The sequence below is a fragment of the Lonchura striata genome, chromosome 1 (assembly GCF_046129695.1).
Source record: "Lonchura striata isolate bLonStr1 chromosome 1, bLonStr1.mat, whole genome shotgun sequence".
Lineage (NCBI taxonomy): Eukaryota > Metazoa > Chordata > Aves > Passeriformes > Estrildidae > Lonchura > Lonchura striata.
The window spans coordinates 138,431,595-138,446,228 of record NC_134603.1 but is presented as its reverse complement, the minus strand read 5'-3'; the positions used below and the strand labels follow the sequence as shown (position 1 = coordinate 138,446,228).

The window sequence follows — 14,634 nt, the reverse complement described above, 5'->3', positions numbered from 1 at the left end:
CACTTTGATACACTGGAGAAGTACACAGAAACTACACTGCACTTGTGCAGCACCTTCTGCACTTCTTGTACTCCTAACCTTGAACACCACTCGCTGTAATGCTAAACAATTCTGTCACCTTTAGAGCTGCACTACAACAAGGTTTTAGGTCTGTATTCACTACATACACTAACAAAATGTGAACAGGAAAAAATATTTTCTCGTACTCATTAAATGCAAAGCAAACAACACTCACCTATATATGTAATGGACAAGAAATATATATCACTCAATCGACAGTATTTCAAAATAAAAATTTTCACCTTCACCACCATCAGAACAACACAAAGTTTCCACAATAATTCTACTTTTCTCTATTATTGTGTTCAGTCCAATTTTGCCTGCTACCTCCCCAATTACTTTGCTTATCCTGACTTCCTTATGCCCTATTTGTGACACCAAGACACACCATGATGAGTTGAACCTGGCTGGATACTAGGCCCTCACCAACGTTCTCTGTCACTCCCCTCCTCAGCCGGACAGGGAACAGAAATTTAAAAAAAGGCTCCTAGACGAACATAAAGGTAGGGAGAGATCACTCACTAGTTACCATCATGGGTAAAGCAAATTCAGTTTGGGGAAAAATTAATTTATTACCAAGCAAGTCAGAGTAGGATAATGAGAAAATAAAAACAGAATCTTAAAATACCTTCTCCTCACCCTTCCCTTCTTCCCAGGCTCAACTTCACTCCCCATTTCCACTACCTCCTCTCACCCAATACCACAGGGGGATGGGGGCTGTGGTAAGTACATCACATGCCATTTCCTCTTCCTTGTCATGGGTAGAAATCCTCACTTCTTCCCCAGCACCAGCATGGAGTCCCTCCCACAGGATATAGTCCTCTACCAACTTTTCCAACCTAAGTCTTTCTCACGGGCTCCATTTCTTCATAAGCTGCTCCAGCATGTTCCCCCTTCCACAGAGAGAAGTCCAATAGGAAGACTGCTCCCATACAGAACCCCAACAGGTCCCAAGTCCTGCCAGCAAACCTGCTCCAGCATGGGCCTCTCTCTACACAAGTCCTGCCAGGAGTCTGCTCTAGCATGGGGCTTCCAAACCTTCTTCAGATGCATCTACCTGCTCCGGCATGGGGTCCTCCACAGGCTGCAGGTGGGTTTCTGCTCCCTGGTTGCCTTCCATGGACTGCAGGAGGATAGCCTGCCTTCCCACAGTCACCACCACCAGCTCCAAGGGAATCACCGCTCCAGCACCTGGAGCACCTCCTCCCCCTCCTTCTTCACCGACCTTGGTGTCTGCAGAGCTGTCTCTCTCACACATTCTCACTCCTCTCTCCAGCTGCAGTTTCTATACAGCAGGGCTTTTTATCTGTTCTTAAATACGTTATCTCAGGGGCACTGCCACAGTTCCTGACTGGCTCAGCCTTGACCAGCAGTAGGTTTGTTTTGGAGCTGGGCAAGCACTGGCTCTATTAGACACAAGATGTTTCTGGCAGCTTCTCAGAGAAATCCTTCCTGTAGCCCCATTATTAACAAAATTTTGTCACACAAACCCAATACAATATGTTCTCCCTAAGTACCCTTAGGCAGGCTTTTTATTCAAGATTTCCAGCTACAAACTAATATTCAATGTCTTCTAGACTGCACAGTCATTCATAAAACCCAGACAAGTAACAAAAGCAAACAGATCAATTTTTCTGTAGTGCACTCAAAACTAAAGCAAATCTTCTAGTAGTATTTTTTACAATATTCTTAAAGTAGCTCTAGTAATATTCTTACATAAATTCTCCTTTAAGGAAAAATATGGATACACCACATTAAAGAAACATTTATTTCAATATTACTTCAAGAATTATTTCAAGGGATATCTTCAAAGAAATTACATGGTATATCAGTCCTTATTGATGGACAGTATTCAAATTGGGAAAAAAAAAAAAAGCAAGTTTTCTTCTTCTAAAATAAAGTTTCATTCACCTGTATTGTGATTATATTTACCAACATTCAGTCTAGTAACAGATACAGGTGTTAATAAATAAAGATTCCACTCCCATGAAGGTAGCCTGTTGAGCCAGAGGTGTCAGAGCTCTGATCAAAAATGTGTCTGCATATTGAAAGGCTCAATTCCTACTTTCTCCTTCTTTGCCTCTTTCTGTTTAGGCAAAAGGCAAGTAATACTGCACCTATGCTTATTTCATACTACATAAATGCTGGGGGCGAGGTGTAAAAATATGGATACATCAAACAATTCTTATGACCAAGTCTACAAAAAAAACTTGTAGATGAATGTGATGAAATTATAAAAATATAATTTGGAGAGAGCTCCAACTCTTACTACATTAACAATTTTTTCTTTTTAATTAAAATTCAAGTGCTCAGACTCTGGATCATCTGTGCAGCAGATGCAGGTGCAGCTCAGGTCTCGTTGGATAACCAGCAGGACACTATTGCTACGAGCACACAGCATACCTGAACTGGGTAAACAGTATAGTGGCACTTCTACTGCTGTGAACCCTTAAGTACTGACTACTGTATGGTCTAAACTTACTCTGCAATGGCAGTCTTTCTGTCTCCACAAGTTCCAAGAAACACATGTGCAAACACAGAGACTGGTTTTGCCAGACTGAGCTGAGATCCAGATGGATGCCATCTCAAGTCTTAGGTGGCTAGCTCCACAGGGAGTCACAGCCCCCTAAACACATTTCCCAGGACTAAGCCATCCAGGTGGCTTATCAGACAAGCTGTAGAGTCACACAAATGTGCTGACTCAGTTCTGGACCTCAGATCTACATTAAACTTCATAAGCCACCCCACCAAGAAAAAATCACACAGAAATGGGCAAGAGAAAGAAACACCACCATTACAACATTAGATTCATCTGTACCAAGTCCAAACTGATTCTTCCAGATGCAAGCACAGATTCATATTCCTGTGAAACAGATCAACAGCATAGTGATTCATCTGCAATGCAAGCAATGTGACCTCACATTTAGTATCTGAGCTACACTTTGACGTAGCAAAACTTCCTGGAATTCCTAGTGCTTAGGTTCAGTACAGAGATCTCCTGGTCTCTCTGAATCAAGCTGGATCCAGAAGAACAGGACCTACACATAGCTAAAAAACACAACTAAGCTACCTGCACAAACGGTGAACTCCTGCCTGGTATCTCTATCACATAGATTACTGCAGCTTCATGATGAGTATGAAGATTAGTAGCTGATAGGAAACCATAAACACATTACCTATTTGTATCCTATTATATACTATATTTAAATTACTCCTAACACAGGATCAACAAGGAAGATGTTTGACATATAACAGGATTATGGGCTAAAAAAGTATTTTCGAACAACAGTTGTGCTACAAATCCTAAGCTTAGTTCTCCAGTCTTTCTCTGGGTACCTGAACTATCAGCCCACGGACAATACACATGCACCATCCAATTTCTTAAGCCAGGATCCAAAGCCCCTTATGTAGGAGTTCATATATATACAACCTCACATAGACCTCAAAATTATTTTTTTCTACATCAATATGTACTTGCCCTGCTTTTTGACTCAGAAGTTCAGGTACATCTGAAGACACCAAAATGACCCACTATGCAGGGTAGTAGCAGCTGGTGCTGACACAGGCAAAGCTGGGAGCAGTCGCCACACATCTTGAAGAGACTTGAATTTCAAGTTCACCATAAATCAGCTAAGATAAATGAGCTGATTTAGAGAAAACTTAAGACTTTTCAAACAATAGTTAAAAACTTACACATAGATGTAAAAAGTGTGTACTGGGATTACAATCTTCAATTACATACTACATAAGCATGATTAAAATGTAAGCCAAATAAATTACCAGCCACCTCAATATATCCATTATCCATACAGTTCAGGTTTATGAAAAGGCACACTTTCCCTCACACACAGAGAAAACATAACCCTGCTGGAACCAAAATTCAGTATGACTTGTCCAGCATGGAGCAGTGCTTTCCAACTAGTAACTGACCATTCAGCAGCCAAGACACTGGCTCCCAGCTGACCAACAAAAACACAAAAGTCAACCAGCCACCACTTTGGCTCCTACCCAGCAAATACCAGCCTAGAAGCAGCATACAAAAGAAAGAGAACACAGTACACACCAGTGCACAACACTTCATAGTACATGGGAAGCCACCTGTCCTAGTCTGCTGTTAAGTGTTCACTTAAGAACTGCTGTTGAAAACTTCTCTGGTGACCCACCAACTTGCATTATGTGCTCCTGTGTTAGTCCATTTCTTTTCACTGTTAAAGCAAGACTCACAATTCAGTGTGAGCAATTAGCTGCAGTTGCTTACCAGAATGAATTTATTCGCCCAGCAACTGAAGCTTAAAAATAAAAAAAAACAAGAAACGCACCCCAGAAAAACACAACATGGACAGCATCAGCATGGAAAAATATGCCTTGAGCGCAATACTGAGGTATTTTTAAAGATTAAAAGTAGGCAAGCAGAAGCATAGTCAATGTAATATGGTTAATTTAATTCTAGTTTTATTTATAGGCAAAAAGGCCAAGAGAAAAACTAAGCTTCAGTCTCATACAGCAACAATAAGGATGTTTGCTTTTCTAAGTAAGTGTGTTAAAACTTCTGGGTTTGCTAAAATGCTTACTGTAAAGCTCCAGTTTCCATACTGAGATCAGGGCTTGAGTTTAGTTTCTGAATGTCAAGAGCTGCTCCAAGACACCTCAGACAGAGCCACCCTGTTTTCTAACTCGCTAACATGCAAATAGTTGTTAAAACTTCAGCCGTTATACCTCACATGGAATCGGTTTCACCTGAGAACCACTTAAACCTGCACTACCTTACAAATGGGATTTCTTTTTTCAAAACAAAATCAGTAATCAACCTGTTGAATCAAACAGACACTGTTTGGTGGAAACAAAAACAGAATACACCAGGCAGAAAATTCAGTTAATCACTATTCCTTCTTTACTTCAAACAGCTAAGTAAAGTAGTCTATCAATGCTATTATCTTGGTAAACTCAAGAAATTATCGTAATGTAGTGAGACAGCATTTATTATAGAACTCTGGACAGTTCTCTTTCACTCCTTGTGTCACAAGAAACCAGGATTAACTATATCCCAAACCACAAGGATTCCCTATCATACTCTTGGAAAACCCTCTTGTAGTCACCAGCTATCTTACTCTCTCCTCTACATTTTTAACTTTGCTATCAACCTGTACATATCAAACTCAGCAACACTAAAAAAATGCTACTCTTAAAACGTTACACAGCTGATAGTCTCCCCATGAAAAGAAACAGCCTTTCTTTAGAAAGGGTTTTGATTTTCTATTGACAAATACTTTAAGAGCATACAAAAGTCAATCCCTTCTTGCTCCCACCAACAGGTCTGCTTTGGAAGAACTAAGCCAGTCTCAACTACCCTAAACATTATGAACACATTAGCGGCAAAAAGTGGGAAAAAGCAGAGGAATAAGTTTCTTTAGACCTGTGTCAAAAACTCATACAACAGTATGTGTTGCCACCGTTTCTACAGCACTTTAAATTACAAACGGAAATAGGTACAGCAAACATATCATGTAAACACACTGATAGTCACTGACAGTAACTGAAAATTTGGTCTCTGACTCCTCATTTTTTTAAATATGAACACTAGAAACAGTTTACACACTGCTCTAAGATGCTGCACCACCTTCTCTTCTGACAAAATATTTTTCAGAGGCAAAGGAACAGCTCAGTCTTTCTAAATCCTCTCACTTCTGTCAGTTTGTCTTTTGCAGGAAGACAAACTAAGAAGTGCCAAGTAGGAAGAAATGGGATTATCTTTTCCTAAAAATGCCTGACATCTCCCAGTTTCATCTAACAAACACACATGTCTGACCAAAACAAAACCTCATGTAGCCATGGTAAAAAAAAAATAAAAATAAAAGCACTACTAAATACTCAGTATCTACCACAAAAGAATTAGAAAAAACAGAAAGAAAATATTTCTTCATTTCTAAGTACCACACTCCAAGTAAGCCTTAGTTTTTGAAATTAACACCACTACTTACTGGGAGTGTTCCTAGACTGAAGCTTTTAACAGGCAGCCTAAGGTTGCTGTAAAAGAAAATTGGATATAGATTTTCTTTACTTCCTGTACCTATGAAAGTGTTGAACTGACAAAATTAACCAAAACCTACACCATAGACAAAAAAAAAAAAGGACAAAAACCAAACAAACTAAAAACCCCCCACCACCTAAAAAATAAAAACCCCACAGTCTGACACTGTCAGAATACTTCAGAGACAGTTACATATTTCCACTTTAAAAAAATAAGAAGATAAACGGTCTTTCTGAAAAGCATTTAGATTAATTACAACAGAAAGCAAAGTTCTCTTCTGTTATTACTGTAATTATTGGGTAAACATTATCCACAGAGTATAACTAGCACTACTTAATAAACAAAACACATACCACTCTAGCCGCTCTTTCCTGAGATTCACACTTTCTGCAAAACCACGGTCCAGTGGGTACTTGAACAATTCCATAGCAAGCTGTTTTGAACAAGACAAAACATTTCAGCAAACATAAACAGCACTACAATACTAATAGTATGTTCTAAAAGAAGCTTACTATTTGTTGATCTCACATAATTTTAAGTATCAAGAAAGCCAAAATTGACATCTATCATTGCACATTAAATACTATTACAGAATTACAAGAAACCAAGTACAAGCTTAGATTTTAAAAATTACGCAGAACTTGTTCAATTAAAAAGAACAAGTTAGCTTGAAAAGTAACATATCCATTCAAAAGCAGTAACGTTTCATATGTGACCTGTTTTGCTATTTATTTACCTGCAAAACAGATGAGACACTTCACTGTAAATGACAGATGCTTGTTATTATGAGGACTTTCAGAGAAAACTAAAAGTTACTAAGTAACTAAGCTCTTCCTAAGGCATTTATTCATATACTTACTATCCCACTCTTATAAGAACATTAACTGGTCTTAAGCAGACAATCCACAGTGAACTGAACAAAGGCAAAGTTTGATTTTTTTTTTTTTTTACCACAGAAAATTCAGAGCTGTTAATACAAACTGAACTGAGCATCAGGACTTGGATTAATTGCAACTTGAGCCAGGTTATGACATAAACCCTTAGGGAAGAGATTTTCAGACATGCAGATTTATTTGCAAGACAGTCATCTATATTTTTTACAGTATATAAAAGCAACCCTAAGAGTTTGTTACAAAATTCCACAGAACAAAAAGACTTTAGCAATTTGCTCATGCTTGAAATGCACACATCAAGCAACCTTAAGAACTACAGTGGGAATTAAAACACAAAAACACAAGTACTGTGAGTATACTCTCAATTGTATGGGTGTAGCAAACAACAAAGAACCAAAAAGCCAAACACTTTGCTCAAAGATAATCCCAAAGTATTAAAGATAAGTCAGACTCAATTCTCAACAATCATATGTTAATTCAATACAAAAATCAGGTTTAAGTGTGTAAGTAGAAAAAATATTATTAATTTAAAGTTATGAAAAAAGCTGAGATTAAATTAGTAACTCGTAGTGATATTATACAAATATATTGATTTTGTGATAGCTCAGAGATGAAAAATAGTAATGCAATAGTAATATAAAAACATCTGGCTAATATACCTTCATTTCCATGAAGGAAAGTCAATGAAATCATTTCCTATTATATACAAACACATAGTCATATTAAGATCCATTGTCAGATTTTCAAATACTTTATTCAAATATCTACAGGCCAAACTATTCTGGTAAACCCTTTCTACTGTACAAAAAAAAAAAAATCTAACATGAGAAAAAGAAACCATCTTGTTTTGTTGCATCTATAATAGCTACAGGTGTGTAAACTCTGAATTTCTCTTTAGATATTAAGATGGAGACTTTAAATGTGCAATCATACATTTAGGTTAACAAGTGCCAGTGCAGAATAGGAAACAAGTATAAATGCAACTCAGAGACAAGGTTGGCAAGCAGATCCAAAGGCAACATGAGCTGAGCAAAGATCAAAGTTGAACTGAAGTACTTCTACATCTACCAGGGTAACAGAGCACACCTGGAGCCTAGAGAGTCCATCACACAACTGTGCTCTGATATACCGTGATATCATTTACAGAGTTTTGTTTTCACTTCCACTACTATGCAAAGCTTCTTTAAACACACGAAGAGATCTTGTCCTTCACAACTTGTCAATGACTTAAGAACTGAAGTTTCCTCTAAGACACTAAGAACTAAGAATAATTATAATAACAAAACCAAAGCAGCTAATAAAGCTCTATGCATAATACTACTGTTTGTACTTCAAATACAGACCTCAGCTTTGACCACAAGGACTACTGCATTTACTACAGAGAGGATTGGACATGCCTCCTCTACCACCCTTGCTCACATGACATATCAAATCCAAAATGTAAAGCATCAACAGTACAGTAAATTAAAACATGAAGTTCCTCTTTTCTTAAGATCTCTGTAACAGCTTCTGGATTTAGATCAAGCCGTACTTTGCCCACTTCCTGACAGATTCCATCTTAGGGTTGGATATGACTTAAAAAAAAAAAAAAGTTCATTTTCTTGTACCTGCTAAAGTGTGTCTCTCTTTATTAGGAATACTTTTCTATAACTGAATTTTGTTCCTGCTATTTCAGGTCCAACTGCTGCTACCATCCGATTATTTCACTGAAAATACCAGCAAGGCTTTAGATACAAAGGAAAATGTCCAAGATAATGCAAAAGGAATAGCTGTTTCAGACATGACTTCTAGAAGTATTCATGTTTTAGTGTTCTTCCTCATGATCCTAAGATCCCACATGAGCAGTCGACCTACTGGTTAACATTACTCAGCTCTTAAGATGACAGAAAACCAATTCAAAACCAGATTAACTTCAGAGATCCTGTCAGCTCCCTTCTGCGTTCAATCTAATGTTAACAAAAATAACTTAATTCTTTTGTGTATCTCCTCAAATTACTACTATTTCTCACAATTTGTCAACTTCCATGGAAACACATACTTGGAACAACCAACTACTGTACTACATCATCTCCAGCACAATTTAAGACCAAGCATGAGACACACATTAGCAGCATTTTCACATGCACTAGGCATTCAGATTAATGAACTGGATTTAGGATTTTCTGTCTCCTCCAATTTGTCCGCCACCTGTAAGTAGCCAAAAAGCCAGTCATTGAGTTCATGTGACTGCTTAGGAGTTGGTACAGAAAAACTACCATCTTATTCCTTATTTCTGCTACCATAAAGGAAAATTTATGATTACTTCCTTTCTTACAAGGTAAGCAGCAGAATCGCCTCTTCCTCTGTTCTCACACAAAGGGTCAACCCACTGACAGAAAAAAAACAATCACACAGAGGGAACTTGCCAGCTCCTGAACTGAACTGGAAACCAACCAACCAGCCTCCACTAAGCCAAACAAATCTAGCATCAGCCATTCCAAATAGCACCCTCCCCTTGCAGAACCACAACAGGAAGTCTCTCACCTACCAGGACACATCAGCGAAATGACATTCAAGGAAAGGCAAGCAGAAACAGAAATCACATGACAGCTAAGTCTTTCCTAGGCACCTCTCTCTTCCAATCCTAAACCCTCCTTGTTTCATGGCTGCCGCTCAAATAAATTTTTCAAACTTGGGAAAAGCAAGGACAACAGGGATCACATGGGGAAAAAAAGAAATACAGCAATAATACCAGAACAGAGTAATAAGTTCTGCAAAGGCCAAACGCAATTTTAGAGAGTCTTTGAAACGTTGCAGCCGAGGTTCTTAACAGGGTGCAGAGGCAGACTAGGAAGCATAGATACAAAAAAAACATGCAAAAGAAGAGGAAAGCGTAAAAAATTGGAAAGGGGAGTTCTTCTTTTCTCACAGGCATAATGCAGAACATACTGTATACTAAGTCTCACGTGAGGGAAAAGACAGACCGACGGGAAGGAGAGAAGATGACAGAGCAAGTCAAACCAGAAAGCACGTGGCCTTAGAAACAGGGAAACAGGCTTCATGGGTAAAGAGAAGGAGCTGGGAGGGGGGAGGGAAAAAAAGAGGGGGAAAACGGCCGGGAGGTGGGGAGGAGAAGGAAGCAGGCCCAAGGAAGACAGGGAGCACCAAGAAGGAAGTGGCGAGGCCGGAGGCCGGAGCGGGCGCGCTGCCCTCGCCTGCCCGCTCACCTTGATGCACTGCGACATTGCAGCCGTGCCCGTCGCAGTAGACGAGCGGGTTCTCGGCCCAGCCCCGCTCGTCGGAGCACACGCAGCAGCCGCCGATCATCTCCTTCATGCTACTGGAGAACTCACCCTCCAGTGACACCGGCAGCAGCAGCGGCTCGCTGGAGACCATCTAAGGGTTAAAAACACCGTCGTCAACACCGCGCACGCCACACGCGCCTCGCCCTCCGCCTGCCCCCTCCCCCAGCGGGGTCTCCCCTCAGTCACTCAGCCGCAGCCGCCGCCACCGCCGCCGCGGCAGCGCTTCGGGACCCATGACCGCCGGCTGAGCGCCTCGTCTCGCCCCCGCCCGACCAACCGGCCAGGCTGTGTCGGTCGGGCCGCGGCGGCTCCTGAGGCGGACGCGGCTCCGCGGGCGGGCACGGCGGCGGCGCCGGCGCGCAGGCGCACTGCGCGCGCGCCCGCGAGGCGGGCAGGCCTCGGCCCGGGGCCTCCTCGCGAGGGTTCGCGCGCCGCCCGCGGAACGTGAGCGCCGCCGCGGCGCCCCGAGCGCGCGCCCCCGCCGCCCCCCTCCGAGAGAGCGCGCGCGGGAGCACGCGCGGCGCCCCGCCGGCCGCGCCCGCGCGCACCTGGCGGCCCGCGCGCGCACCCACCTCGGCGCGCCGCCGCGGCCGCGGGACAGCCCGCGCGGCCCGCCCGGCCCTCCCCGCCCCCGCGAGCGCCGCGCGCGCGGCCCCCGCCCGCCCCTCGGCCGCGGGGGCGGGGAGGCGGCGGACGCGCTCCCCGCTCCCACCCGCGCTGCCGCTCCGCGACCCCCCTTCGGCAGGCCGCAGGAAGCTCCCCGCGCCCGCCTCTCCCCACCCCCCCGAAATCATTTTTACTATCTTGTTTATTTTCCCCCTGATGTGACTGCAGGACTAATGCATTCCCGCTCCCAACTTTTATTATCCTGTTTATATCCCTTCGGCGTGCCTGCAGGACTAATGCGTTCTCGCTATTACGCCACTTGCCTGCCCTCACCGCAACTTTTACTATTTTGTTTATTTTCCCTGCGATGGGGCTGCAAAGCTAATGCATTATTAATCCCGCTCTTTCCTCTTCCCTCAAAACTCAAGGCGTGGATGCAGCGCTGCCGGGCTATGCCTGCCACGGCAGCGAAAGTGATGCTGAACTGGAGATGTGGCAAATAGAGAAACCAGGGAGGCTGCAGACACACAAAAACAAACATGTTCTTCAACACAGCTGCTCTCTACTTTTACTCATAGGTGGACATGTCTTTCTAGAAGTTGGGCGATTCGGGTTATTTTTAGTAAAATAACTCTGCAATTCTGTTGTCTCTCTAAATTAAAATTGGGGGGGGGGGGCAAAAAAAAAAAAAGACTGAGGGGAGGGAGCTGAGGTGGTCAGCAGAGAGGAAAATCTCAGACTATTCAATTCTCCATTGTAAGCAGGTATGCCTGTAGCAGAAGGAACTAATTGTGGTGATTGTTAGGAGCATAAAGAAATTAAATGCAGCATTGCAAAATCCTGGTCACTCACTTGCCCCCGGCCTAGCATTTTTTTGTTTGTTTGTTTGTTTATTTTATTTTGTGTTGAGCAAGGAAGATAGCATTGATTCGTCTTCATTATCATGCTAAAAGGCAGAGAAGCTGAATTTGTGTGTGGGCTGTATTTTTCACGATGATTTTGCAAGGGCAGCTTAGCTGGTATCTGTACAAATCACTACTGAATTATGTACATTCCTGGACACAACACTGCCTAGACCCACACATATATGCAGATTATATTTTGCACATTGTCATAGTCCTGTACACAAGTGCAGATGTTTTATTAGTTAACAAACTGCTGCATGGAAGGGAGAGGTGGGATGTGCACAACTCTACCCCCTGCAGACATCCGAGTCTGCAGTTTGTATTCAGGATATCTTAGGTCAAGTTCTTTTCTCTCCTTCAAGTTTTAAGTGAAATTATTTTGATAGAGGAAGAATGGCAGGCAGGCAAAAAAGAATCACAGAGGTAGCTTCCTACATGCAAGGCCCAACCAAACATGAGATTATTGCAGCCATTTTGGGTGCATTCTAAGCATTTCTCTGTAATATATGCTCCAAATAGCTGTAAGAATTTAGAAATTTTTAAGATACGTGAAAAAATGGAGGGGGAGGAGACTGGAATGTAGTATGTTTCAATTGTGTAAAATCAAATGCTGCTCTCAAAAAAAAAAAAAACCACCCTGCACCAAATGTCCTATCAACACTGAAGAATACAAATTTGAACATAAAACTATTTGTTATTAAACATACTTAAAACACTATTTTTATTACTTTAAAGCTCATAAAAATACCCTGAAAAATGCAGGTGCAAGCAATTACTTTGTAAGCAAATAAAGCAATTAATGTACCCTGATGTTTTAAAAAAACACAAATTATTTGAAGCTGATATATACAGTGTCACAGCCCTTCTTCCTTCTTGTCAAGAAAATGACATCTAATTTAAAAAGCATTCTCAATGATTCTGCTAACCCTAACAAAAAAAAAAAAAAGAAAAAAAAAAAAAAAAGTAATGATACAGCAGCAAATATATCCTTATTTCCCTGATAGATAAATTAAAATAAATATAATTTTAAAATAAGAATATATTAAATATATTTTGTTGGATTAATTTCTACATTTATTAAAATGTGTATTGTAACAAACAATTCTACATTTTTCTCATCACTTTTTTTTTGAGGTCTTCCTGCAATTTCTTCTCTGAAAAGCAACTAGTACAATCAATTCCCAAGCGTCTTTTTTTATGTTAGCTATTTTAAAGCTCAATCTTTGGTTTTATAAAAAAGCATCACCAAAGAAAAAACTAATTACTTTGCAACAATTTGATTAAAGCTGCACCATAGCAACAAGAGTATATTTGTGAATAACCTACTGTATAGTTTTCAAAAAAAAATATTCTAATCTCACACCATGTAACACACCAACCCAGTATTGAACATCCTGAGATTTTGCTTTGGTTAAAATTCAGTCAAGCCTAATACATTCAATTATTTAATGAAACATTTGTTGTCTTCCTATAGATTTCTATTTAATTCTTTCTACAGAAGGCGTGTACCTGGACTGGAAGAAACTCCATAACTACCACTTTATGGTATTATGTAATATTTGATTGAAAAATTTAGATAACCTCTTGATAGTTCTGTAAAACAATCATTTAGAGAACACCTTTGAAATGCAAAATAGGAAAAGAAATGTATTACCACTAAATAAATACTGCAAACACTAAGCCTATAACAGCTATGGAATCAGAACATAAAATCTTGTAGCATATATGTTCTTATGATTGTAGTATTTAATAAGCACTGACATGACACAGAAGGCCAATTTTCCTTTTCTAAAAAAGGAAGCCTGTCCTTCTTAGAGTAATATATAAGAGATTAAAATAATTAGAGAAAAATATAATTCAGTGAGTAATAATTTTATTGTTAATCTAAATGCAAGGAGAAAATCCAATTTGCTTAAAGGAACATGCAAAATCTAGGAGTTAAACAAGTTAGAATATAAGAAACTTAGAAGATGATTTTCTGTTTCAATTTTTCTTACTTTCACAAACAGAATGAATGTGTAAGTAAAAGAAAATTACACGCTCCAACTGCAAGTTGTTTTAAAAAGTTTAAGGCATTCAAGAAAACATTAGCATATATGAGTGAATAGCACTTTGGTTTCATAAACAAAAATAAAGACGTATTCGCAAATTTTTACAACAAAATAATCAGTTGCAACAGTAGAAGAGATTTTTGAATGTTTAGTTTAAATGTCACCTTTTATCCTTAAAATGTGCAAAATCATATTGTAATTTTAGTGAATAAAACAAAGCATTGAACAAGAAAAAGTCTTTAATTTACAAAACCATATTACCAGTTGAATATAATAATCAGAAGAATCTTCCAAAAATAACAGAAAAAGCATAGACTTAATATAAAATGCATACTACATTAGAAAACATAAATTTATATTGGGACTTGGAGCTGTAGAGCAGGAAAACTCACTTCCTTCCAGAAAGCAAACTTCTCACAGTAATTTTTACTCCATTTTCAGATTGGCTCTTTGTTGAGAAAGCTGTGATCTTTACCTATGTGCAAAAAGACACATACTGCAGCTAAACAGATGCAACTGAAAACAGAAAAATTGCAGTAGCTTAGTGATGTTCAATAGGTAGAATGATCTATCTCTTGATTATCCATTTAAAATACATTGATACTTGTCTGCCTTTTGTTTATGTGGTTTTAAATCATTAACAGCATTCACTGAAATACCGTCTAATCGTGGGTATTGGCTTCATTTCTGGGAAGGCAGCAGTAAAATGGTCACTTTACGCAAAATAAAATGCAACTCTTAGGTGCTGACCCTTGCACACAGTGCATTTTAAATGGCAGTCTGCCTTAGATCCAACAAATTCTTTCT

The 14,634-nt window shown here is 40.0% G+C and overlaps 1 protein-coding gene across 5 annotated transcripts in view; it reads right to left on the bottom strand.

The window, feature by feature from the left end:
• The window catches only part of MLLT10 (MLLT10 histone lysine methyltransferase DOT1L cofactor), a 123,146-nt gene extending 112,293 nt beyond the window's left edge, over positions 1 to 10,853 (bottom strand). For 2 of the 5 annotated variants that reach the window (XM_031503815.2, XM_021530377.3), the window contains exons 1-2: positions 10,188 to 10,505; positions 6,442 to 6,521 (exon numbers count right to left, since the gene is read on the bottom strand). In XM_031503815.2, coding sequence (XP_031359675.1) covers positions 6,442 to 6,521; positions 10,188 to 10,356 — 249 coding nt within the window. In that variant the 5' untranslated portion in view covers positions 10,357 to 10,505. Of the gene's footprint in view, positions 1 to 6,441; positions 6,522 to 10,187; positions 10,506 to 10,837 lie in introns of those variants that run through there. The other 3 variants (XM_077788481.1, XM_077788476.1, XM_021530378.2) reach the window with 3 other exon arrangements.
• Positions 10,854 to 14,634: the final 3,781 nt, after the last annotated feature.